Genomic DNA, 26,293 nt, shown 5'->3' with positions numbered 1-26,293 from the left:
TTCTGCAGCCCTAGGGCTCGCCTTTAGTGTCCCCTAAGCAAGTTGTTACTTGGAATTCCGAAGATGCACGTGAATAGAAGTAGAACACAAAAATCTAAGTGAAGCAAGGTGGTCAGTGAACAAAGGGCAGGACAAGTCTCTTGTGTGGGAAATGCAATTAAAAACCCTAGAGCAGCTAGGGAGAAAACAAGGAGCTTAGGCCAACAACTAAAAGAAAGGCCACTACACTTTGTCATTTATAATACTACTGCACCCCTTTAGAGATTTTGAGTTTTCCCCCTTTTCCTTTCTAAATGCTATAAAATAGGAAAAGACTTGTGGAAAGGTTCACAGTTTTGAGATGGGAGTTGGGGAGTTATCGACTTTCACATGGCTAGCACTCAAATCCCTCCATTCACAAAAAAGAAGCCTTTTGTTTTCAGAAAGGCCCACCTGTCGACCTAGAGCCATGTGTTGTTCTATTATTTCATATATCTTATTAGATCCATTGGCCACCACCATTGTGACAAATATTGGATATTTTTTTATTATCAAGAAAAAAAGATATATATTTAAGTCACCATTTTAAATGGTTATATATAATATCATGATGTTTCTTCTTTAAATTCATTTGTCGTAATTTTATTGCCATATTTATGTCCATATATATATATATATATCCGGAAAAAATGGCCATTTTATTTCTATGTATTTTGTGTTCTTTTTTTTTACATGGTTTGTCTAGTTTTTTTAGTTAATTTATTTTTTGTCAATATTTTGCAGATAAAAAATACGAGAAAACAAAAGAATTAAAATTAATTTCCTGCAATAATTGAACTCTGGTTATTTCATCGTTTGAAAACCTTTTATCACTAGACTACCACAAAGCTTAGGGGAGATTATATGATCATTGGATATATTCCATTCCCACCGCACACATCTGTCAACGAGTCGGTTTTACTCGGACCAGACCCCGACCAAACCCTATAGGGTCTGGGTATGGTGACAAATAAGAAGACCTAATTAATACCTGAGTCCGGACTCGAAGATCCAATTAATACATAGACCTGGGTATAGTTTGTGAAATTTTATACCAGACCCGAGCCCGACCCGAGTGTCGATTATGACCTGCATGCAATTTTTTGATGTAAAAATGATAGAAAATATTATTTTACCAGGTATGGTCTGGGTCTGGTTCATGTAGTTCTTATCGGGTCCAGGTATGGTTTCTCTTATAGTTGACTCGATTAAACCCAGGTCCGAACCCGATACTATACCCAAAAATCTGGTTCAAGTTTGGTTTCACCTGGGGTTGAACCAAACCCGACCCGTTGACACCCATAGAGATGTGTGTGGGCCTCACTGTCATAGCTCCCAAAGTGAAATGTGTGGTAGGTATGGGTGTCAATGGGTTGGGTTTGGTTTGAACCCAGGTGAAACCAGATTCAGACCTGATTGGAGATGCTGGTACCAAGTCTAGATCCAGGTTCAATCGGATCCACCATAAGAGAAACTACGCCATGATCCTATATGGATTACATGAACCAGACTCGGTAATTTATTATTTTTTTATCTTTTTTTACATTAAAAATTTGTGAATCTTAGTCGGAACTCGAATCAAGCCCGGGTCTGGACTCTTCAGGTTCAACCCGGATTCTATTCAAACTTTTTTATTTATCACCTAACCCTGACCCTAAAAGGTTTGGTACGGGTCGGTTCCGATTCATTGGCACCCTTAGCTGTAGGGATTCAATGTGACCTGATCTGCTCTTCCACAAGAGCTTTGACTTGGATTTCTTTGCCTCCCCTGAGTCAAGCCGTGTCCAAGCCTCAAAGATGGGAACAGTTACGGTGACATTGTATGTATAATCAATCAGCTATTATATACGATCCACCACACATCTGACTTGGGACCTGCATTAAGTTGTGGTGGTGATGCATGGGATGTAACTCGTGTACAATATGACCGTAACTGCTCCCCTTAAAAGACTTGCTGAACCAAATGCTGCCCCTCCTCCCCTCCCTCCATTTGACCACTGGTTCAAAGAGTCGTCCCTTATCTCGGCTTGCTCTTCGACACATATTCCAACATTTTCAAGAAAAAATAGTTCTTTTCGTTTAAAAGATCAATGAACAAAATTTAATAAAAAAAAAATAAACGCCATACCACTTGTTCAAGCTTTAACTCAATCCCTACGTTAACCTGCTTCGAGATACATATATAAATGTAGAACCATAACATTGGATAAGAAGAGACCAGAGAGAGGAAAGGAAGAGGCAACAAGCCACCCTTTCTCCTCTCTCATGACTCACGAGTCATGTATTCATCCTGATACTTGCTCTCCTTTCAACTTTGATGAGATGCCCAACCTTTTAGTTAGAGCGAGAGAGAGATCTTTTTCTTTTGTAGCCATCTAATCAAAATTTACGTGAAAAAGGGAAAGGAGGGCCCATGAAAAAGTCACCACCTCCACATTCTTTTTGCTAATTTATGTGCAGTGTGTCTCCTGAGCTCGATGGTGCCTTCACCCGCCACTTCTTTTTTGCGACAGCCGACCACTCGATCCTCTCATTAAGAGAGAGAGAAAGAGAGTAAACAAGGAGAACACGATAAAAGGCCAGCTATGTGCGTAACCTCATTAGGGAGGGGAGAAAGGCGAGGAGCAAGAAGGAGAAGAAGAGAGGAGATGGGCAATACCCTGAGGTGCTGCATCGCGTGCATGCTTCCATGCGGAGCACTCGATGTGGTGAGGGTGTTGCATGCTGATGGCCGCGTCGACGTCTACAGTGGGGGCGTAAAGGCCAGTGAGATCATGAAGGCCTACCCCAAGCACGTACTCGGCCTCCCCACTTGCCAAAACCTCGTCCAGAAGCCCACCATACTGCACCCGGACACAGAGCTCCAGAAGGGGAAGATCTATTTCCTCATACCAACCTATAACCTGCAGAAAAGAACCAACAAGTCCACTGACACCAACAAAGACACACCGTCTGTAGAAAGGAAGGAAGAAGCAAAGCCAGAAAGGAAGCAGCAACAACAACAACCACCACCACCACCAGTGTCGAAACTGCAGCCGACGCTGCAAGTGAAGCGGCAGACAGCAGAGCAGCCTGTTTCCCAGGCACCAACAGTTCAGAGAAGGAGCCGCAGGAGGGTGGAGAGCAGGAGAGCTAGCGTGTGGAGGCCCGCATTGCAAAGCATCTCGGAGGTAGATTTCTTGTGAAAATTATGGACAATTTGGGCATTGTTAGTAAGGAGAGGGAAAATTCGCTTCTTCTTGGGGCTTACGGGATATTCTCCACTTTGATGATTCGGTTTGGAGGATTTCACTTCTTTCCTTCTCCTCCTCCTCCTGTAATTTCTTCCTCTCTTTGTAAAATCTTAATATGGAAGGGAGAATTAATACAGTAATATCTGTAATGTGAAATACTTTATTGGAATAAATGAAGAACTCAGGAATTAAGATTCCATTCATATGATCAGTGTAATGGCAGATCGCAGTCTGAATTTTTTTCTTTTACTTTGGGATAAGCAAGCTGGGCTTAGGCTGACCAGTACCAGTGTATTCATGCAAAAAAATTATACACAGATTATACAGTACTTACAGTCGGAATCCAATCAGGGGGTTGATTAACCATTGGCATTCCTCATCCACTATGGTCAATCTAGCAAGTAGATGTGCTACAGTTTTAACAAAAATAGGTCAATTTTCTTTCAAAAAAAAAAAATAGGTCAGTTTGGTTGTTTTCATCACATGAACTTTGCACCTTCCTTCTCTGAACCCTTGACACAAGGTTGTTGTTTAGAATACGTGGACCAACTAGGGACTCGTTTATCTCTAGTTGGTATTTATGGCTTAGTCACCTAAAGGACAGACCAACTTGGGTTCAGGTCCTATTCAAACTTCCGTTGGGGCTTGCAAGGGTATTCGTCCCTCGAGCAACTTGCCTAAGGTCATTAATAAGCCACATAATGAGCTGGGGCCATGGTTGAGGTCAAGTTGACCTAGTAATCGGTCAGGTTTGGAAGTTGGTTAGTCTAAGGCATTGGTAATTAACTCACATATGTCAAAACCAATACATTCGATTCAAGAACTTGGCACACCCGAAATGGATACGTGAGTGCAGCATTTTTGGTGTAAACAATGTATTTCTATGATGACTGAATCGATTCTTCTTTGGTGGAAAATTTTATGGTTGGGGTATACTTTAAACATGATGTAAATTGTATGTGAGACATGAGCCCCAAGGGGTCCCCCACTCAAATAAAACAAGCAGCAATCTCGCCACTAGGAGTGAACTCTGCTCTTTAATTAAATGTCGAGCCAGTTGTCCTTGAGGAGAAGCATGAGCTTAACAAAATGGGGCCACATCATTATTCTGTTTTTTCTATATCATTCTAGAGGCAAATGAGTGATGATTCCATGACCACTTTTCCCAAACATGTAGGGACTACCTTGGCGACATTGTCATCATACTTTACACTACTGAACTTGTGGGGGGGATAGCGCATGCACTGTCATTTGTTGAACATGCTTAGGAGTGACAGGACCCTCGAGAGAAGTCCTTGCAAAGCGTACCATGTCCAAGAAGGGTCGGTGTGATCCCAAAAGAACATCGAAGAACACTCATCAATGTAAAATATCACATCGTTTCTCCAGACCAACTAAACGTTTTATAGCCATATTCTACTTTGTTTTTTGGGTGGGGGATATGGCGTAATGAAATTCATGTATTAAGATCAACACACGCACATATTATGTACAAACGAGAGAGAGAGAGAAAGGCTTTAACTTTGCCCCATGGGACCCACTTGGAGTCTCTTTCCCTTGGCTCCAACGTATTGGGGGTTTTCCCTCTGTGGTTTTGGAAACTACCCATATACAAGGGTATTTTGGAAACCCACTTGAGTGGATGGTAATTGGAAACCCATATGAGAGGGTGGTTCGAACGTGGGATTTTTTTTTTTATGAAGTGGTGGTTAAGCAGACCCCCAGTTGTACAATTCATACCCTTGGCTTTTGAACTTCAACATCCCAACACACGGTGACGTGCACTAATTGCTCCTACCAAACAACTGGAGCGCCCCCCCCCCCCCCTCCCTCCTTTGGTCCAACGTGGGATCTTTTCACGAAAGGAAAACCAAAAAGAGAAAAGAAAAAAGAAAAAAAAGAGAAAAAGAAGGTTTTAGGATATGTTGTCGCTCTTCTTTTTTTTTCGAAAGACAAGCTGGGGTTAGTCAGACCCCTACCACTTAAACTAACTGTACCATTGGGTTTTGAACCTGCAACGTCCCAACATAAGGTGACCTGCACTAGCTGCTCCTACCAAACAAGTGGAGCACCCGACGGTATATGTTGTCTTTCTTGTACATGTTGATTTGGGTTATTGTGCACAAGTGGTGAAGGACAGCTTGTTCTGATTGCAACAAGAGAGAAAAAAAAATGTGGTTCAGACTTCGGTTCTCTTGCCATCAGGTAATCAATATTAGCTACACATTAGAGTATTTCTTCTTGTTTTGAGAGCCATGTGATATCTTGTACTCTTCTCGTGGACATAGGTAATTTCACCGGACCACATAAATTCATTGTCTTGTGTGCTTAATTGTTTTCTTATCTTTCTCGTATGTTTGCACACTTCTCCCACCTCCAAGAAAGAGTTCATTAACCATGGGAATATGAACAATTTGAGCAACTAAAGTAGTTAAAGATGACCATTTTCTATGACACTCATCTCCCCTAAAAAGTTCATGATCATCAACTTATGATGGTATATATAATGGGGCTGTCAAAAGGTTTGGGTAAGATATATGATAAATCTAAATCCAATTAGTCTGATACAATAAACAAAGTAGCATCTGAATGGTAATTGGATTTAGATTTGGTTTACAGCTTTACATCTAAATCGGAATCCAATGTACAATTTGACCTGATTACTTATAAAACATATCCATTTAGCTAATTGAATCTGAATTAATTCACTGTTACCACTCCAAATCTGATTAGCTAGGCAAGATCTTATCAGGTTGGATTCAGTAATATGGATCCGTTCGAGTCTGACCCATTTATATATCTCAAACTTGACCTAGACTCGATTTTACCCTATTATCCCACTCTAGTTGCGTGCCACATTATTTGCCAGATCTTGACAGATTCATCTGTTGGGAATCTGTTCCGGATTGATCCTATTGATTAAAATAGCTCTTATGGTGAACCCTTATTGGTATTTTTCACAGATTAAGAGAAGAATAGGCAAATAACAAATGAACGTACGCGTCGTCTCTTGCGGACTCTCTCTCTCTCTCTCTCTCTCTCTCTCTCTCTCTCTCTCTCTCTCTCTCTCTCTCTCTCTCTCTCTCTCTCTCTCTCTCTCTCTCTGTGTGTGTGTGGGGGGGGGGGTGGGGGGGGGTGGGGGGAGATGCATCCATTATCCAACCATTCCTTATTCCTTGACTTCATTAATGGCATTATTCATTCACATTCACTCGAGCATGCATTCTATGGAAGGTCTGGTCATTGTACATCTCTTTAAAGTTTAATCAGCATTCTCAATTAGCTGCCGGATGGTGGTCGTCAAAAGTGTCCAAGCAGACATTAAGCATGGTTGGAACTCGATGTGATGGGTGACAACAATGGCACTGCAGGGAGCGTGCCCACACATGCGCAGCAGCAGGACTTTTGATTGCAGCTGGTGTGTCGAAAAGTTATGCCTATGGCTCTAGATTGCCTAACAGAGAAAAGGTTAGCACAAGTGCAACTGGTTAGGCAAGGTCACCTTGCGATACCCTAACTAAGGGTGAACATCAGACTTGACCGAAGCTGAACAGGTCTCTGAGCCACTGAAAAGCTTGACCCAGTGCTTGTCAGGCTCGGGTTCAGCTCGAGTCGAGTTGTGTTCTGGGTGAGTGGGCTCAATTGGCCGAGTGCATCAGACTCCACTGAGACGATCTTTCATCCTTACTCAAGCCCCTGTCCATTTGCTATTTGGCCCAGGCTGAACAGGCAGTTGCACAGCCCAAGACAACCCATCTCCCATCAGGTATTCGACTACCCATCAGATACTTGGCCTAATGTCCGGCCCTATGCCTAACCTCAACGTGGTGTTTGGAAGCACCAACTATACGAGAAATTGCATTTACTGTTTGCCCTATTTATCTAGATAACTGCGTGTGTGGGTGCATACAAATAAGGAACTGGATCTAGTCATACCCTCCTTGTCATATCCACCCTGGAATCTCATCATTGTAAGTTGTTTCTTTATTAAATTTGGCCTCATAGATAGATTCAGCATGTTCTTTTTTATTAGAAAAGCAAGCTGGGGTTAGGCAAAACCCTACCAGTTCATATTGATGATCCAAAAATGATGATACATATTTCCATGATGTACAAAATTAATGAGGATCAGCCATCAGTTGCCAGTCCGGTGGTAGGTTCCACTAATGTCTCTCACTAAAGTTAGCAACAAGTTTGGCAAATTTCCTGCTCGTGGGACAAAAAGAATTTGACATTTCTCAAAACTGTACAAAATATCCAAAAACTTGTGGAGGGATCTAATTGGCAATGCCTCTTCCTTCCAAATGGTGATTCATGCGGCTCACTATCTCTTCTAAACGATTCGATGATGATACGAGAATTTGACCCCATGGATGGATTCAGCATGGTTGATTTGGTAGGAATATTCCTTAGATTTTGTTTTTTTTTATGAAAAACATAATTTCTTTTGAATCATAAAGTTTTGGTGCTTTTATAATTGTTTCTATCAGCTTGGTGTTTTCATAGTTGTTAATTTTTTAATCACAGGAAAAATCTTACACGCAAAAGCCGATCTTTACTAAATTGGCCTTGTAGTGACATCGTCACAAGATGAGTAGGATGATAGGTACGACGTTAGGGATGACTGGATCTCGTTCCTCCAAACACTCCCTGTGCTGTGAGAGCAAAGCTGCAAGGCAACGAGGTGTTGATGGCCATGTATAGCCTGCCAATAACATAGGCAAGGGCCACGTACACAAAGAGAGATACCAGACCACAACCGTATGGTTAGGTCACCTAGGCAGTATCTCCTTTCCCCAAGATGCCTTTCTTCCTTTTAACTCCTTTTTGATGCATATGCTTGTGATTGTCATTGTCGCCAAGCGACAGTGCCGCTGATTTTGATTTGATTCTAAAGCAGAAAAGCATCCCATCTTTAGACATCTAATGCAGTCTGTGCACCAAACTGCAGTCTTTGACCTCTCTCTCTCTCTCTCTCTCTCTCTCTCTCTCTCTCTCGTGGCTTGGTTGCATCATATGGAGAGCTTGATCAAAAGAATCTTGTGGATCCACTTTAACCCTGAATCAAACCACTTTTGAAGCAGCTGGTGGTGGCTTAACTGAGCTTTGATTGATCTTTATTTTGGACGAATTAATATCTTTTTGAGACATCGTACTAAAGTCAAAAGTGCTAAGAATGGTTTTAGGGACAAAGAGGGCTTTAAATCAAATCTTCCCAAGCAAGTTTTATAAGGCCGAAGCGAAGGGGAGACGTTCTTAGTGGGCAAGCATCTGTGAAGAGCGGTTGGCCAAGGAACAATTCAGGCCCCTGTCCGTCCCCAACTGGGCCTGCACGAGTTGTTTCCTTCATTATTATTAGAAAAAGAAAACACCTCTGGTTTTGCACTTGCACTGCCAACTCAAATTAATGAATATCTAAGATATGGAAAAAGAAACACGAGATAGCCCTTGTTAAACCAGTAAGCCTAATCTTTAATTAACCTATTGCATTAATGCCATGGTGCCTCCTCAGCCAGGATCAACCACCAAATTAAACATGAACATCACTAAAAATTTATAGACCATATCTTGAGATTAAACTTTGCCAATCGTACACTGGGTGAACTTGAGCTCACTTCCAAATGAGCTTGTGTGCAGAAAGTGGTAGTTGGAATTCTTCTTATGGGACAGCGAGGAAAGCGACCAAAGTGAAATAGAATTTTGTCTCATTACATTGAAATCTCAAAGACAAATAATCTACATACAGCTTTCAGATCCACAATTTGTGGGATGAAAAATGAAAGGAATAAAATAAGATTACAATAGCAAGGAAAAACTGGAAAAAATGAAAGCTACCTCATCGTTGCGCCTGCATACTGTAATTCTCACTACCTGATAATGATATTTTTCTTTAAAAAAAAAATAGCAAGCAAAAACGGAAAAGAATGAAAGCTTTAGAAAATAGATTACAACAAATAAGGGAGGCTGAGTTCACACCAATCTTGAGAACATTGGCAACAGCTCTTCCATATCACCACCTTAGTCATTTGAATTTTGATGCTCCACCTCAAACTGTTGTGTCAAGATCTAGAACACCCAGTTTTGATAACAATGCAGTAAATTGCTCTTTTCGGATGCCTTTGTAAAAAAATCTGCAATTTGGTCTTTAGTGTGAACATAAGTTCAAATATCTCCTCTTTAAATGTTTTCGCCAACTACATGTCCATGTGTTTTGTTCTTTCATTCATAACAGGATTTGCAGCCATGTGAATAGTAGTCTGGTTATCAAAAAAAGATATGCAAGCTCAGAATGAGAGACATGTAGATCCTATAACAAATATTTTAACCATGTGATTTCACACTGCATTCATCATAGATTTGTACTTTGCTTCTGTTGAAGACCGGGACATTGTATTCTATTTCTTAGTCTTCCAAGAGATATGCAATACCCTATGACTGACCTCGGACATGCTGACTAGTCCGAATCACAAAATAGTTTTAGGTGAAGAGGAGATGAAGTAGATAGGAAGATACCTTGACCTGGATCTCATACCTCACTACTCTAAGGGTAGCATCCATGTGAGGTTTCCTTGGTGCTTGCATAAAGTGACTAAGAACAAAAGCTAAGAATAATAAATGTAGCCTCCTAATTGTTAAATAGATCAGACGTCCCACACCAATCTTCAATAAACAGTATGATTTTCAAGAGATTCCCTTCAGATGTGGTCAATTTCAGACATTGTTCCATTGGAAAATCAATTGGTTTAACACCCAGATAGCCAACTTTGTCTAAGATTTTCAGAGCATATTTTCACTGAAACAGGTATATCCCTAATTTGGACCTTGCAACCTCAATTTTGAGAAAAATACTTCAAGAGACCAAGATCTTTCCTGTGAAAATGTCAATTCAAATATACCTTGAATCTGGAAATTGAGTTTGCATCATTCCTAGCTTGAATCAAGTCAGCCACATAAACCAACATTGTCGAGTCCTGAGTAAACGTGAACAAGGAATAATCTGCCTTTGATTGAGTAAATCCATATTCTAATAGAGCTCGAGAAAAATTTTCAAACCAATTCCTTAGTGTCTATTTGAGAGCATACAAAGATTCATTTAATTTGCAAACCAAAGTCTCCCCTTGACAAGACAAGACAAGTGGCATATTTATGTAGACATTTTCATGTAAATGCATTATGAACGTCCATTTGATGCAATGACCAGTTTCTTGTTGTAGCTATAGTAAGAAGGCATCACACAAACACCAATTTGGATACTAGTGCAAATGTCTCATAGTTATCACGACCCTCTTGCTAGGAGTATCCTTTTCTACCAGTTTTGTCTTATACTGTTGTTCTACGAACCCATCATATTTATATTTAATTTTATAGATCCACTTGCATCAAACTGGTTTGACTTCATCTAGCAGTTTAGTGATAGTCCAAGTATTTGTTATCCTCTAGAACATGAATTTCGGCATCCATACCTTCTCTCCAACACGCCTCATTAACAGCTTGGTTAAGGGTCAAAGGTTCTCATAAGGACTAATAGCTATAAGGAAAGCTTGGTGCATGGGAAAAAAAATCAAAGGACACAAAATTAACCAAAAGAAAACAAGTACATGATGACTTTTCTTGCATAAAAAACGGTGTTGGTTGAAGTGAGGAGCTAACAAAGGAGCAATAGAAGTCCTTCAACAAGGAAGATGTAGGCAAGCTGGGGATAGGCAGACCCCTACCAGTTATACAACGATATCATTGGGATTTGAACTTGCAACATCATGAGACAAGGTGATGTGCACTAGCTGCTCGCCTACAGGACAAGCGGAGCCCCTGTTGATGAGTTTATTCTCATTTTGATGTTCACTAGGTTCCTCAAAATTCAGTTCAAAACATCAATTAATGTCCTGATCATAATGGATTTGGTTGGTCTCATAAACAGGTTCTTGAACAGAAAATATATGATTTTGCTGGGCTAAGAATCATGAGGTTGATCAGCTATTGGCATAGGTATAACTGGGACAAATTCTACCTCTTTCTCCAAGCATAAAGAAAAAAAATCATGAAAAACATCTCTACTTGAAAACACATCTGAATCTAAATCATAAACTTTATAAGTTTTTTGGCCACATTTTTTTCCCTAGAGTCAAATTTAAATTTGTGATCAATACTGCTGGCGTAGCAAAGACAAGTGAAAACATGAAGATGTTTGCAGCTGGGTTTTTTCTTAAATAATCATTCAAAGAGAGATTTTTCATTTAAGTGCAATGTGGGAGTATGATTAATTAAATAAGCAGGTTAAAACACAATCTTCTCAAAACTTAATTGGCATTTTTTTCTGAAAATGTAAGGCATTAGCAATATCTAGAATGTGTTATTGCTTGTGTTCGACCACTCTATTTTGCTAAGGTGCAACCACATAGTTGTGTTGCTGAATAGCCTCATTTTTGTTCAGGAAGCTTTCCATATCATTGGAAGCAAATTTTTTCCGTTATCATATCACAAGTTTTTAACTTGGGTATGATATTGGGTTTGGACCATACAAAAGAAAGATTGTAACAAATATTTAGTCACATGTTTGTGATGCATGAGATAAACTCATGTTCATCTAGAAAAATCATCAAACTATGCTCAAAAAATAATGTGCACCAGCTAGAGAGGGTTAAAAATACTCACCCCATATATCACATTGAATAAGACCGAAAGGACATGATGTAGAAATATCACTAGTAGAAAAAAAAAGTCTAGACTGCTTAGCTTGAGGGCAAACATCACAGTGACAAATACTACTTAATGAAATACTAGTCATAATCACAAAACCGTTTCATACAAGAAGAGGATGGGTGTCCAAGACATTGGAGCCATAAATAAAAAATTGGTTAATTGGTGACAAATGCAGACAACATTGAAGTAGGTTGAAGATACTAAAGTCCTTTGTCCTCACCCTCTCCAATCTTTGTCCTCAAGGTCATGACACAAGAATATGGAAAAAACATGACTGAAGAATTGAGATATTTGGTCAACTTGCTTATAAAGAGCAAATTGAATTTAAAAGAAGGTACACGATACATTTTATTAATTATTTTTTTAAGATAAGTCTATCGACCCTTGGTGATTAACATGAACATAGTTTTCATTTGGAAGCTTGACAAGAATTATATAACTAGATGGAGAAATATTAGATAAACAAGAAATTGAAGATGTCATGTATTCACTTGCTCCAAAGTCTACGAGATAGGGAGAAGAGGAAGAAGACATGCCTACAAAGTTGTCCATTGATGACTTGTCTTTGACAAGAGAGTGAAGCTTATGGATTTCCTCCTGAAATGAGACTTTGTTGAATGCCAAGACAGTCGAAGATCCATGTCAGGTTATGTTTTTCTATTGGTTGGAGGAGCTATTTCTTGGAAGAGTGCCAAGTAGACACACATTACATCTTCCACTATAGCAACAGCGTTCATAGCCTATTAAGAGGCATCCAATCATGGAATATGGTTACACAATTTTGTCACTGAGCTATGAATTTTGGATAATGTTGAAAGATCATTAAAGTTATTTTGTGACAATAACAACAATATGAGTTCATCGAAGTCAAAGCATATTGACATCAAGTTCCTTGTTGTTAAAGAAAGAGTGCAGAATAGTCAGATATCTATAGAGCATATTGGCACAAACTCCATGATTGTGGATTCACTTACTAAAGGTTTACCACCCAAGGTCTTTCACGAGCATATTGCTTGAATGAGTGTTATATCATGTAATGATATGTTGGTTTAGTGAAAGTTTGTATTTGGATGTTCTATGATATAATAAAGTTACATTTTACTACTTAAGTATAAAGTTCAAGTTTCAGTTTCATTTTGTGCTTATTTGTTATGATCTCAATAAAGAATAAGGTAGGACCAGTTGGAAATAGGCATGTTTGGATCACATTACATGTAATTTTCATGTTTCACATCCATACTTGATCTATGTCGTTGGTTATGTCAATATACGTGATCATTGATTGGTCTAATTGCAATGTTTGTAATGAAGATCACTTTGGTTCTATGTTGATATGATCAATGAACCATATTGTTAGAGATGTCATCTAATAGGATAATATTTTTTGAGCTCATAAGGTTATAATGTGTGATTGTAAGGTGACATATGTGGCCCAAGTGAGAGATTGTTAGATAAATCGTGTGGGTCTATATATGTTTAACCACATATTATAAATTGTCTAAGGTTAAGGCTCATATAAAGTGATCTTATATGGTTGGGTCATATGACATCTCATAGAGTATCATTATATTATGTGTAGAGACTTCATGTGCCCTCATTTGTCAATTTATGATTTTTATAATGGGCTAAATTGAAAATAGACTATAAGGTGGTTACAATTATATTATGGTTCATAAAACCATATATAATAGTTATTCTCTTTTGCCTTCTCATAAAAAAAAAAATTATCCCTCTCTCATCAGCTTTAGAGAAGAAAGAAATGTCACGTATAGAGGTTCTGGAAGATCAAACTCGTAAAGATCCATTAGAGCATGATTGGATTCAGGTACACTTCTACATTATGTTTCATTTTTGTCCTTTTCAATAATTTAGCATGAACAAGTTTAACGATCAAATAAAGTGTTTTATCGGATTAATAAATCCAACATAGTTGTCTTTGTTGAAAGGTTGGGAGACCAAGAGCAAATGTACTCTCGGGGTGGTGAAGATAAAAAGGGTTGGCGGTGTTTATTGATAAGTCTGAACCATTGGAGTGTTTTGTTTGAGTTGTTGTCTCTCATGCCTCACAACAAGGAGAAGATCACAATCGATAGGCAGAGCAGCAAACTGCTGGATTGAGCCCAACAACAATCCCTCGCAGTTCAACTACAGGAAACAATGGCAGTGCAGAGAGAAATTGCAACCCAACGTCCAACTCACAACTGCAATAACAGGGCACTGCAGATACATAACCAAATCACAAACTCAATGGCAGATCACAAACAGCAACATGGCACTGTGATGTTGAATGTTGAGCAGGAAGACATACACTGCACATCTGTTGTCGATGATGATGAACTAGTATAAAAGAAGTTCAGAAAATCATAACCCACAATCACAAGAAGGATCTCATGGGCTCTGATACCACGAGGAAAGCTATGAAAGTGGAATAGAATTTTCTTGAAATTTCAAAGATAAGTAATCTACATACAGCTTTGAGATCCACAATTCGTGGGATGAAAAATGAATATAATAAAATAAGATTACAATAGAAAGGAAAAACAAAAAAAATGAAAACTTTACAAAATAGATTACAACAAATAAGGGAGGTTGAGTTCACGCCAAACTTGAAATTATTGGTAGCAGCTCTTCCAGATCACCACCTCCTTCATTTGAATGTCGACAGACATGCCTCCAGTGAATCTGCAGTCTGCAGACCATAGATCTCAAATCCCACTTTTACATTACTCTTACTCGGACAATAATGCCCCTCTACCATAGGGCTGAAGCTATGTAACAAATATTATCAATATTACGAAAATGTCATGATTTTATTATATTATGCTTTTTCGGCATTATATCATTTATTTTGAGTTTCACTTTTCTATCACAATATTAACACTAGCAACACATCTTTTATTTTTTCTATCATTTATATATTTCTTCGTATATTCATATGTATTTTTCATAGACTTTGTGCTTTTATATAAGCTGTATTTTCCCAAGAAAATCAGTTTTTTCAAAAACATCACGAGATTTTCTATTGCCCAGATTTTTCCAAGAAAGTGATGATGCGTTGATCTGAGGCATGCTGACTGTTTTCAAACAAATAGGCCTTCATTATCAATAAACATGCTGCCTAGATCAGGTTCTTCCACTAATCCAGGCAACGAACATACATTTCGCACTAGTAAGCCATCCTTTTGCATTACTTTCGGTTATTCCATGTGCTAATGCACCATCAACCTAATCAACTGAGACTAGCCCATTCTTAGTTCTGGCATCCAATTACCTAATTTAACCAAACTAAGTCGCCTAATGGCAATCATGAGCCTTTCCCGTTCAAGCCAACTCTACTGAAAAGGAAATGCAATTACAACACCTAAAATGCTGTGAATGTGTTGTCAGTATGAAGATGCTCTCGTCTTTTGGGTGGAGTAAACAGACAATACTAAGCTAACCTTTAGGTGGGGTTGGTCTGGACTACACAAAATCCTTCAAATTTACGTGAAGCAAGTTTAGTGAAACATGAGGTACCAGATTTTGAGCCACTTGACTTCTGCGCCAGCACAGGGGAGTCTGAACCAACTAATCAGTGATAAACTTGGACAGAACCAGACCGAGTCTGATTGGACCCTGACATGGGCAACCCTTCAAGTTGGCTTAGTTCACTGTAGATGGCTCAATGGCTGATTCATGCAATTGACCAAAGGACTAATGGAAATGCTAAACCTATAAAAGGGGAGCTATTGTTAACCAAGGTGGGTTCGAGCAAAATCATCCTGATGGAGTTGGTATTCCCCACCAGAATCTACCTCTCTTCTGCATCCATCAATCACCCTACAAGACTCTCACCTCCCACCCTCTCTTCCCGACCAATCTTGCCCATAACCAAGAAGAGCACCGACAAGCTCTTTCCCTCCCGAATCTGTTGTTGCTCCTCTTGGACCCAAAACCCTAACACTGGAAATGGCTCCTCCTCCTCTACGGCGGCGGTGCTCGAGCCTCTGCGCTCTGGACGCACCCACTGGGTTGTGGTCATGGAGAAACCCAAGTATGGGGTCTCGTCCAAATCGGACGCCCTTGATCACTTCGTCAGAACTCTAGCGAAAGTTTTGGGAAGGTGGGTGCTCTGTTTTCCTCCGTTTCTGGTCGTCTTTGTTGTTTTTTCTGGCGAATTTGGATGTGGGTTGTTCTTATTTGGTGATGTTCTGGTGCTGTCTTGAAGCGAGAGGGACGCCCAGATGTGCATCTACGGCGTTTCGTGGGAGACCCATTTCGGGTTCTGCTGCGACATGGATGAGGAGGACTCGAGGAGGCTTGCCGGTGGGTGAATCTCTCTCTCTCTCTCTCTCTCTCTCTCTCTCTCTCTCTCTCTCTCTCTCTCCAGCAGGCGATTTTTTTTCCTTTGGTATAATTTCTTTTAGCTGCCCTTTAATTGAATAAGTATCGACACTGTTACTGGATTTTTCTTGGCATTTCCAATTACTGCAATATTTTTAATTATGGTGGCCTAGTTTGGTATGGCTATAGTAACATTCAAATCTTTTGGTAAACATTGTTGTAGATTTATAGTCCGATTCTCGAATTTTGGGAATTTGTTTACGCTTAATTATTCGTAGATTATCATGAGAAACGCATATTCTGAGTAATTTTGGTTTACTTACAGATAGTGGACGATGGGTCATCTCCCTCTTATTCTTTGTATGTTTGTTGGTTTTATATTATGGGCTGTAGGACTGCCTGGTGTTTTGTCTGTTCGACACGATGATGCTTTTGAATCTCCAAAGAAAGACTACAGCATTGGTCTGGGAGCAACAGAAGGGCGCTCTGGCTTTAATCTTTTTGTCCCTAGTGACAATCCAAGTAATAGTACTCAAAGTCTGTTTGGTCCTAACACGAAACACTGGATTGTTGGAATGGAGAAGCCTGGGGTTGCAGTAGTTACCAAACCCCAGATGGTGGACTATTATGCACAAACGTTGATGAAGATTTTGGGGAAGTAAGCTTCTGCATTCTTCTTAAATTGAGCAGTGGCAGTTGGCTTTAAGCGTCTGTGGTTCTGTTTTATCAAACATGGCGTTTTGTGTTGTTTATGGTTCTTTCTAGTGTAGTTTTGTGTCCATATCTGGTGATTGAGTTTGTGAATCTGTTCAGTGAGCAGGATGCGCAGATGTGCATATATCATGTATCGTGGCAGAACAATTTTGGATTCTGTTGTGAACTCGATGAGGATGCTGCACGAGATCTTGCTGGTGATGGGCCGGTGCATATTTCTGTTGGCTGAATTATTCATGAGGCTTATGCTTAATAATCTAAATTCTAATAACTTGATGCAGGGGTGCCAGGGGTTCTTTCTGTTCAACAGGACACAAACTTCGAGTCAGAAAACAAAGACTATGGTGGTTAGCTCTCTTGAGCTTTATGTAATTCTAGATATGCAGTTTCATGTCCACATGCATGCGCACACACACACCTATGTCACATGGGTACGTGTATGGGTGCGGGTCTGGAGGGTATGGGGACACGGCGGTATATATATATTACATAAGTTTAAAATAAATTTCAAATTTCAAAATATTTTATTCCAACAAGACAACATAAATTAATTTAACATTTAAACAATTAACATTTAACAACCAACTAAACTAGTAACATAAGAGGCTAACAACTTTTATTCAAAGAATCAAAATTCAATAACAAGTAAAGCTACAACTGCAACTAACAAATTAGAAACAATTTATAACAAGCTAATAACAATTTCAGATAAATAAATAGGTATTAATACCTAACAATTAGCACTTGCAAACAGAACTATAAAAAAACATTCATAAACATAATATCAAGAGGGAGACAGTACTATAGAAAAGCATTCACAAACAGAACTAGAGAGAGAAAGGGAAATTGAAAGAGGGAGAGAGATGAGTCGAGAGGGAGACAGAGATGAGAGGCGAGTCTAGAGGGAGACAAAGACGAGAGGAGTACCTGAGCTGCGCAGAGAGGGAGACACTGCAAGGGGCTGAGAGAGGCGATGCTGTGATGGGCGGAGCGGTGCTGTGAGGGGCTGAGAGAGGTGGTGCTGCAAGGAGCGGAGAGAGAGAGTCTAGGGCAGAGAGAGCTGAGAGAGAGAGGGAGTCGGGGGGGGGGGGGGGGGGTTCTTTAAAAAAACCCGACATGGGTCGGGTTTTTTGGATCTGACCTGATGCAGTGCGGGACCCAATCCGTGGCATACCCACACTGCATCCGGTGGCAGTACTGATGTCGACACGGGTACGGCACCCTAAATGGAGTGTCCGTGTTACATAGACACACACAGCTGTATTTGCATTGGTCATGCTTCATTTAGTGTCCTCATAATCAAGACTTTCAATCTTAGCTCAACCTTGATTTAATTCTCACTATCAGCCTAATGATTCCTTTTTTTACAAGAAAGTGAAACAAGTTAGAAGTGATAGCGATTGAGAGGTATTTACTGTTATATCAAGTAGGTGATCCAGGTGGGATTTCTTGAGAATGGATGGCACGTCATGTTGATTTCATATGTTTGAGTTGGTTTTACTTTGTTGTGACTATCCAGGTGTGGACACATTGCAGAACCCAACAGGTTTCACTGACTCTGCAGATGCCACTGAGCCAACCCCTGTAAGGACAAAAAGGCTTTTCGTTACTGGTATGGTCATGTTTCCCTGCACTTCCTATTGTGTTTCATTTGATTATATTTTTTTCAAGTATTTGCTTGTTACATTTCTCTTACATGTTTAGTCAGCGAAATATCTTTTTGTAGACTTTTTGAGTATATTTTTCCTTGCATATCTGTTCATTCCTTGTCTGGTACTCATAAAATGCATTTTACAGTCAATTTCTGAATGACTAGCTGCACTATACCTTGTTAGTTTTATATTTTTGTTGTGTTTATTGGAATTCTCCAACTTGTAATGCACATGTTCGATATGGTAGGTAAATTAGCTTGGGTGACCATCATGAGGAAAAATGGTTCCCTTGCTTTGCATTAAATCCAGACCTTTATATTTGTTTTCTACATTACGATACTTATACTATTGACACATGACTGGTGATATTCCTGTACTCATGCTTCTTGTACTTAGCTGGATTTTGCAAGTTCATCAAGCACAATTCCTTGGAAAATTTTCTATCTTTTGTCTTGAATAGTGAAGTTTACTTTTGAGGTATGAAGCAAATAGAATGAGACATCACTGCACTCAACATGTCCTTTCAAACCATGTGTTATTTTTTCATATTATGGATTCAGATATCCTAAATTAGAAATTGATCATTTTTAAAGATTTACTTGGTGAATGTTCATACGTTTTTAGCACCTTTGGGCACCCCTTAACAGGATAAAAGGAATTGGTAATGCACAGAAGTATTACTTTTATGCTAGGCAAGTTGGGGATTGTTTGAGGGATTAAGGTAAATGGTGGGTAAAGATAACTGTGGGGTTTTGATGTTTAACAAGCCTTGTCTTTACCATCTTTATTTTTGTAGCACATTTTTACACGTTTCTTGCAATGCTAGGAATACTCAATTAGTTCAGAATTTTAATGTATATCTTTCTCATGTGAATGTTCTATCCTCCTCTTCCCACCCTGAAGGGGAGGCTAATCCTCAGCTGTAATCTCAATTTTTATACTGGAACGCCACGGAGCACAGTTGCATCTACATTACGGCATTCATTTATACATCTTGCTGATGACAATTATTGGTGCTCATGTATCAGGGTTGTCCTTCTATACATCTGAGAAAACTTTACGTGCAGCATTTGACAGCTTTGGCGAGCTTGTTGAGGGTATGGTTCCTCACTTGTTCAAAAGGAACCCAATTTATCTGCTATGCGTCTTGGTAACATGATGTTGCTTGCAGTAAAAATTATCATGGATAAGATATCCAAGCGGTCTAAAGGTTATGGGTTCATAGAGTACACTACAGAAGAAGCTGCAGCTGCTGCATTGAAAGAGATGAATGGAAAAGTACTGTAACTGCCTTTAGATGAGTTGCTATGGATTCATGTTTTGTTTGCTAGGGTGCATATTTAGATGAGTTGCTGTTGTTGCAGATCATCAATGGCTGGATGATTGTTGTCGACGTTGCAAAGACAAATCCACCTAGATATGGCAGGAACCGCTCACAGGTGAACTGAGTTTCTAAAAGGCTTTGATGATGCTATTCCATGAAGCAAGCGCCCTTTGAAGCAGCACCACAAATGTCAACAATTACGGGTCCGATTTTTATCCAGAGGCGCTGCAGGTGGAACAAGCCGGTATTGGATGCGGAAATGATCACCTTCCAGTAACACATGGGAGAATGCAAGTATACCTGGTCCTATTGGCTATTTTATTTGCCTTTGTAATTTTGTAAGGCGAGGTGTTGGTTTCTTATTTAATGAAGTTTTGCTCTCTCTCTCTCTCTCTCTCTCTCTCTCTCTCTCTCTCTCTGGGAGAACCAAACATATGGAATGCCCCCGCTATCTAAGAGACAAAAAATTGCTAATAACAGGCGCCCTTCTGTTTTATTCAGTGTTGACCTGAAGTGTACGCCTCAGAGGCGAGGCGCACACTCAAAGTACTGAGGCGTTGCTGTGATGCGCCCCTCATCAACCTCCGACCAGTTGTGACCACCGACCACCGGAGTTGCTGTGCTGCAGCTGCTGCTCAGTCTTCTCCGACCACCGGACGACCGGCATATCCCTCGCTTTCGTACCAGCTGGGCGCATGGTCCTTCTCTTACTGCCTCCCCTCCCACCGCTTCACTTCCATACCAGTTGTGAGAGGCGTACGCCTCAGTACCTGAGGCGTACGCCTCAGAGGCGAAGCGAGGCGTTCCTCATCGCATTTAACAACCTTGGTTTTATTTATAACGTTGACCAAATTTAGTTGAGAGTGACGCGAAACTACTTGAATTCTTGAATAATTTTAGAGGATAGGATGGATATGAAAATCTATATATTGATGTCTTCCGGCCCGTCTAGCTAATTCGATCCCGATGTCAACCCCGACCCTGGTCCCGTCTTAGTTATTCTAACCCTTGACCCTTTAAGTTAGCAGACCATGGTTGTTTGGATTCAAGGACTTCGAGATTCCTCTTGAGTTTAATGAGTAAACCCCATGCTTCCTCGTGAAAAGCCCCCAACCCTATACTTTCTTTCTCTCTATGGTTGGCAAAAAGCATCAACCCTATACCTTTTTCTCTATGGTTGGCACGTTTGGAAGCAAAAAAAAACTCATAGGAAAAAAAAATTGTCTGAGAAATTTCGATTTCATTTTTCTAAATGGAAATTTTGTACTTGTTTAGGTAGCATGAGAAAAATAAAATGGAAAATCAAAAAAATAAGAGGATCGGGTGGTGGTGGAGTTTCTCCAGTTATTTTTAGGGAGAGCTGATGGTGGTGGTAGAGGAAATTCATTGTGGAGTGGTGTTGGTTGTAGAACTTCTTCGGTGCAGGTTTTTGGGAGGTGAGTGGTAGTGGTGGTGGTGAAATGGATGGTGGAAAATCATTGTGGGAGGTGGTGGTGGAGCTTTTCCCACATGATTTTTTAAGAGGTAGGTGGTAGTGATGGTGATGAGATGGATGGTGAAAAATCATGGGGAGAGCAGTTTCAAAGAAGGTGGCGATGGTGGGTGGTGGTGAGATGGATGGTGGTGTGTGGTATGGAGTAAATCACCATTTTTTCCTTGGTAGAAAATATTCCTCCACCTTTTCTCTTAAAGAATGCTTTCTATCAAAAAGTGTAATTTTTACAAAAATTCTCATAGAAAAAGTCTCATTTGGAAGGGTAAAAAAAACTGCACCGTTGTATCACTTTTCCTATATCTTTCTCACTTTCAAATAAGAAAGATGTAATAAAAGTGATATGAAATGAAAAAACCATACAGATTTTCCGACCCTTCCGAACGAAAGAGACTTTTTCTTAGAGAGTTTTTTTAAAAAGTACATTTTTCAGAAGGAAACATTCCTCTGTTGGGAGTGTAAGGAATGTTTCCTACCAAGAGAAAATTTATTTTTATACTACCCACTACCACATCTCACCACCACCATCTCATCATCACCACCACCCATATTACCTCCAACAATTTTTTTTCATATTTTCTCACTTTGTTTTTATCATGCTACACAAACAAGTGGTTTTTTTTTTTGGAAAACTTCTCATAGGCAATACTTTTTTTTCCTATGGGAGTTTTTCTTGCTTCCAAAGATGCCCAAGGCTTCCTTTCAAGTGTTCTATCTTTTGCTTGACAGAGGGATGGGAAAAAGGTTCTTTTGTTTCGATCTTTTCTCTTTATGATTCTGTGATTCATTTTTTTGTGTTTTTTTTCTCTAGAGAAGGTTGGTCGCTATGGAGCGATTGTTGCGACTCTTTATGCAGTGAGAAGCTGGTCCAGCTTGTGGGTGGAATTGAACGAGAATCAGGAAAGCTTGAGTGGGTCATCTAACAAGTCGCTACAAAATTATAAACTACTGAACCTGAAGAACAACTAAGGAGTTGTATGCTTAAACAAAGTAGGTGATGAGGATGAAGGCGAACGATGAGGGAACAATTGCATAATGACGCTCTTATGTTTATCTCATGAGAAGCTTTTTTTCATTGTTCACTGTTTTGGGGATTTATTTTACAGTTTGAGTTGCTGAAGCAGCAACAGAAGAATAGATTGCATTGACTAAACAATGCAGCCTCTACAAATGGGTGCGAGTGTTTGACGCGGTCGCTTGTTAGGTTTGCATCTTGTGCTTGGCTTCCAGTTCTCTAGAGCCAATAATGTGCAGTCAATAAGTTTATTGGCACCTTTTCAGTAATTCTATTCATGTGTTTTTGTCTCAGCCATATATTTTGGGGTTATTAATGTTACTGATTTGATAATTTTGTAGTCTCGATAGTGAAGTTGGTGAAACGAATTTCGACATTGGTGATGTTAGCACTGCACAACCAAGCTGCTACCGAGGGGTATCTGGTTCATGTCCATGGTGGCATCTACAAGTCAGTGTTTGTAATGAAACAAACCTAATGTTTCCATCACAATAGCGCTCTTTCTAAATGTATTAACAATAACATGGTCCATGCTTTGTGCTTAAGCCACAACACACCCGATTTGTCTAATAACTTCAAGAATTCCAAGAATTGATCTTGTAGTACGCAAACTTCATTTATTCAATCTTTGCTAGTTGACTTTCACAAATACTGACAGGACTGAGGCTGCAACTGTCACTGACTGCAGGACGGTTGGAAGGAAACGTATGATTATGTATTGAAAGACAGGGTCAACTTGTTTGTGGGCAGATACATATTTTTCTTGCATAATTTTGTACCATGCATCTACCACCCATGCATTTCAAGGAATACTTTACAATGACATGACATGCGACTAATTAGAGAGGATCACAAATTAAAACCAAAAAAACAATAATAATGAAATGGATTACTGGGAAGAACTTAATCGACAGCTTTGCACAATATAATGTTACAGTTTCGGTATCGCTCCAGTCATACCACATGGCACCTTTACCGATTTCATGAACCATCACATTCTTTTTCTGTCTACATCTGCTACATAGTCTCATTCTTGCCCATCTTCCCTTCTTCATCCTTCCTATCGATCACTACTCTGATCCCGTTTTCAATTTCAACCGTAAAAGATTCAGAACTAGTGCTGTATTCGATTTGTGAACACAATCATAACAAAAGATTCCTTTGCCTGTATATGCAAAACTAATCTCCTGTGCGGCTGCTCGATCCCTTGGCTCCATATTAGTCACTCACCATCAATCAGTCGTGCAGTTTTATTACTATTACAAACCATACAAGCTCAAAACTGCTTGAGTTGTCAAACAGCCATAACAAGGAAACTCTTCATCCTCCCATTTTTAACAAAGTAGGCAACGGCATCTACCACACCCCCATTTGCTGCCGCACTGTCTTCAGGTTGTGCTCCTCACTGATTCCCATCAATCATATGAATGGTTTTTACCATTCCAACTATACAAGATTTCATTCAGATTCTCAACCCAATCTAGACAACGCGTCTTTCATACCCTCACTAAGTCAAACATTATCTCCTTCACCACCATTAGCTGCTGGTTTACCATCAGTGTTCTCCCCACTGCTCGATGATTCAGATTCAACCATCTCTGTTTTCATTCCAAAAGGTTGGGGATCAGAAAAGTCTTGAAAATCATCATCCTCAACTGAAGTCAACTGCTCGTCATTCCCTTGGTCTCTGATATTATTACTCTTGCCATCACCAATTTCTTCACCATCTTCATGTGTACCATCCACAGTAATTGATTCTACAGCAGGTTGAGGATTAGTGATCCTGTGAGAGATGTTCTCTGAATAATTATTGCTCTCCAAGACAGAAGAATCACCAATAGTAGGCTGAACATGGGTTTCCTCATGAGCAGGTGATGCAGCTGCAGGAAATGACTGAAATGTATCCCAGTCATCTTCTTCCTCTATGTCATTGTCAGCACTGGCAGTTTGAACTGTGGTAGAAGAAGTTGCTTGGAAATCTTCATGCGAGTTCGTTTTGGATTGAACTGGTAGTCTGAGTGTTGAAAGTGGAGCAACTGATTTTGTCTGGACAGAAGCTTGGTCCTGCATCACTGATGCCCTGATTATGTCCTGGGTTATGGAGAAGACGGATCAGATTAGTATGTTGATTGTCTCAGAGTAGTTCCTTTCACTACTGATATGTGGGAAATTACCTGGGACTAAGTGAATAATGCATAAAAAACAGGTAATGAGATGAACAGGAAAACAATGATGGGATATGCTTACTGAAACAACGAGTTCTCATGGACCAACGAAGCATGATCTGTTAAGAACTTGAATATAGAACTTTGGAGCGGACTTGCACATTAAGTTCATGGTACGTGGTGACCAATGCCAAATAAACTTGATATAGAGCAGTTTGCTGGCCTTCTCATTGTGCACAAAAATGCAAAAAATGTTCAAGCAAAAATTTACTTATATCACAAAAAAGAAGGCATTCAAACTCCTTAACCACAGGTCATCTGGCTGTGTTGGAAGTGGTGGATATTGAGCTGCACTGGGGCCAAATGACCTGGGCCAGGACCTACCCCACAATTAACAAGGTCGAAGGCCAGGTTTAGGCCTGGTGTAACATTTCCCAATAGGGCTTACATTGCCCAACATCAATGTGCACATAATTGAACATTATTTTGGCTATCATGCAGAATGAGAAGCAGAGGCCAGGCCTGGCCTTCTCCTCAGACCTGACAGGCACTTGGGATCCAATTCAAGTTTGGCCCAACTTAGTGGCAACTCCAAGTTGAGATCTAATTGTCAATATGTAGGGCATGTTTGTTTTGATCACAGGTTTCACAAGCTGTGAAAGGTTGTCCCTGAAAATGTTGATTATGTGATACACATTGTGTGAAAAAAGCACATCCCCTTTCTAGGAAAAAAATGTCAAATCATTCATTTTATGAAGGCTAAAAAGATGTTAAATCATTGCTTTTTCTGAATCTCACTTGAAAATCAAGGGCTTGTAAAAGCTGGTCACAGGGTCACACTTGTGACCAACTTTCACAAGCTACAAGGTTTTTAAAATCACAAGGGAAACCATAATCAAAGGAAAACTTTCTCATGTTCGGGTGCCCTGAATTATAAAAAACTGTGAAAATTTCAGAATCACAGGGCATTCCCGTAACTTCACATTTAAATCCAAGCTTGTATTAAGAGTTCAAATAAGTAATCATATGTTCAAACTCAACCACATTGGTCCTGGCAGTCTTAAGAAGCTTGGAGAACTGCAAACTACCCAAGATTTCACATATTTATGAACTCACATACAACTGCTGTCATTTCTCAATTGAGAAACACCGAGCATAAGTTGCAACAATGACAAATCAAAAAAGCAGATTTCTTGTTACCTGCAGCTGCTGCCTTTGAGTAACTGGCATTTCCATCAAAACTTCTTTAAATTGCATGGCAGACGATTGAGTATGTGCAAGATGGGAAACCAGTTTCATTGCAAAACTTTTGACCTCACGAAATTCCTGAATCAAATAAATCAATAAAAAATAAATATTAGCAAAAACATTAAAACAGTTGGAGAAAGAAAAGGAGAAAAATTTCTCAGCAAACCACACAAATTGAGACGCAATTTGACTTACCAGAGAATGATCATCAGTGGGATTGGATGAAACCATGATTATGGCTTCCAAGGTCAAGTTCAGAATATCCTTTTGACATTCACTCGTTCGTGATAAACTATGTAGGAGCACTAATAATTTCAAGCAATCACACGTTATTGCCACTGATTTTTGAGACACCGGTTTCTGCCAGAAGCGGAAGATTATGTGGAAAAAAAATTGAAGTAAAAATAAG

At 39.7% G+C, this 26,293-nt stretch overlaps 3 protein-coding genes across 3 annotated transcripts in view; 2 read left to right on the top strand and 1 right to left on the bottom strand.

Moving 5' to 3' along the window:
- Positions 1–2,666: 2,666 nt before the first annotated feature.
- On the top strand, positions 2,667–3,203 carry LOC149817634 (uncharacterized). The gene has a single exon (XM_089985470.1). The coding sequence runs from the start codon at positions 2,667–2,669 to the stop codon at positions 3,201–3,203; it is 537 nt and encodes a 178-aa protein (XP_089841596.1).
- Positions 3,204–15,695: 12,492 nt separating this feature from the next.
- On the top strand, positions 15,696–20,350 carry LOC149817633 (RNA-binding (RRM/RBD/RNP motifs) family protein). The gene is made up of 9 exons (XM_089985743.1): positions 15,696–16,053; positions 16,159–16,256; positions 16,668–16,932; positions 17,088–17,185; positions 17,270–17,335; positions 18,508–18,600; positions 19,669–19,737; positions 19,812–19,918; positions 20,005–20,350. The coding sequence occupies exons 1-9, from the start codon at positions 15,716–15,718 to the stop codon at positions 20,086–20,088; spliced, it is 1,218 nt and encodes a 405-aa protein (XP_089841869.1). The 5' UTR covers positions 15,696–15,715; the 3' UTR covers positions 20,089–20,350.
- A 2,718-nt stretch (positions 20,351–23,068) lies between these two features.
- The window catches only part of LOC149817632 (protein SWEETIE-like), a 180,327-nt gene continuing 177,102 nt past the window's right edge, over positions 23,069–26,293 (bottom strand). Inside the window, exons 46-48 of the mRNA XM_089985742.1 lie at positions 26,080–26,244; positions 25,837–25,962; positions 23,069–24,562 (exon numbers count right to left, since the gene is read on the bottom strand). Of these exons, the coding sequence (XP_089841868.1) occupies positions 23,984–24,562; positions 25,837–25,962; positions 26,080–26,244 (870 nt within the window). The 3' untranslated portion in view covers positions 23,069–23,983. The remainder of the gene's footprint in view (positions 24,563–25,836; positions 25,963–26,079; positions 26,245–26,293) is intronic.

The sequence above is a fragment of the Nuphar pumila genome, chromosome 13 (genome assembly GCF_984573655.1).
Source record: "Nuphar pumila chromosome 13, dmNupPumi1.hap1.1, whole genome shotgun sequence".
NCBI lineage: Eukaryota > Viridiplantae > Streptophyta > Magnoliopsida > Nymphaeales > Nymphaeaceae > Nuphar > Nuphar pumila.
This window is presented reverse-complemented; position numbering and strand designations above follow the sequence as displayed.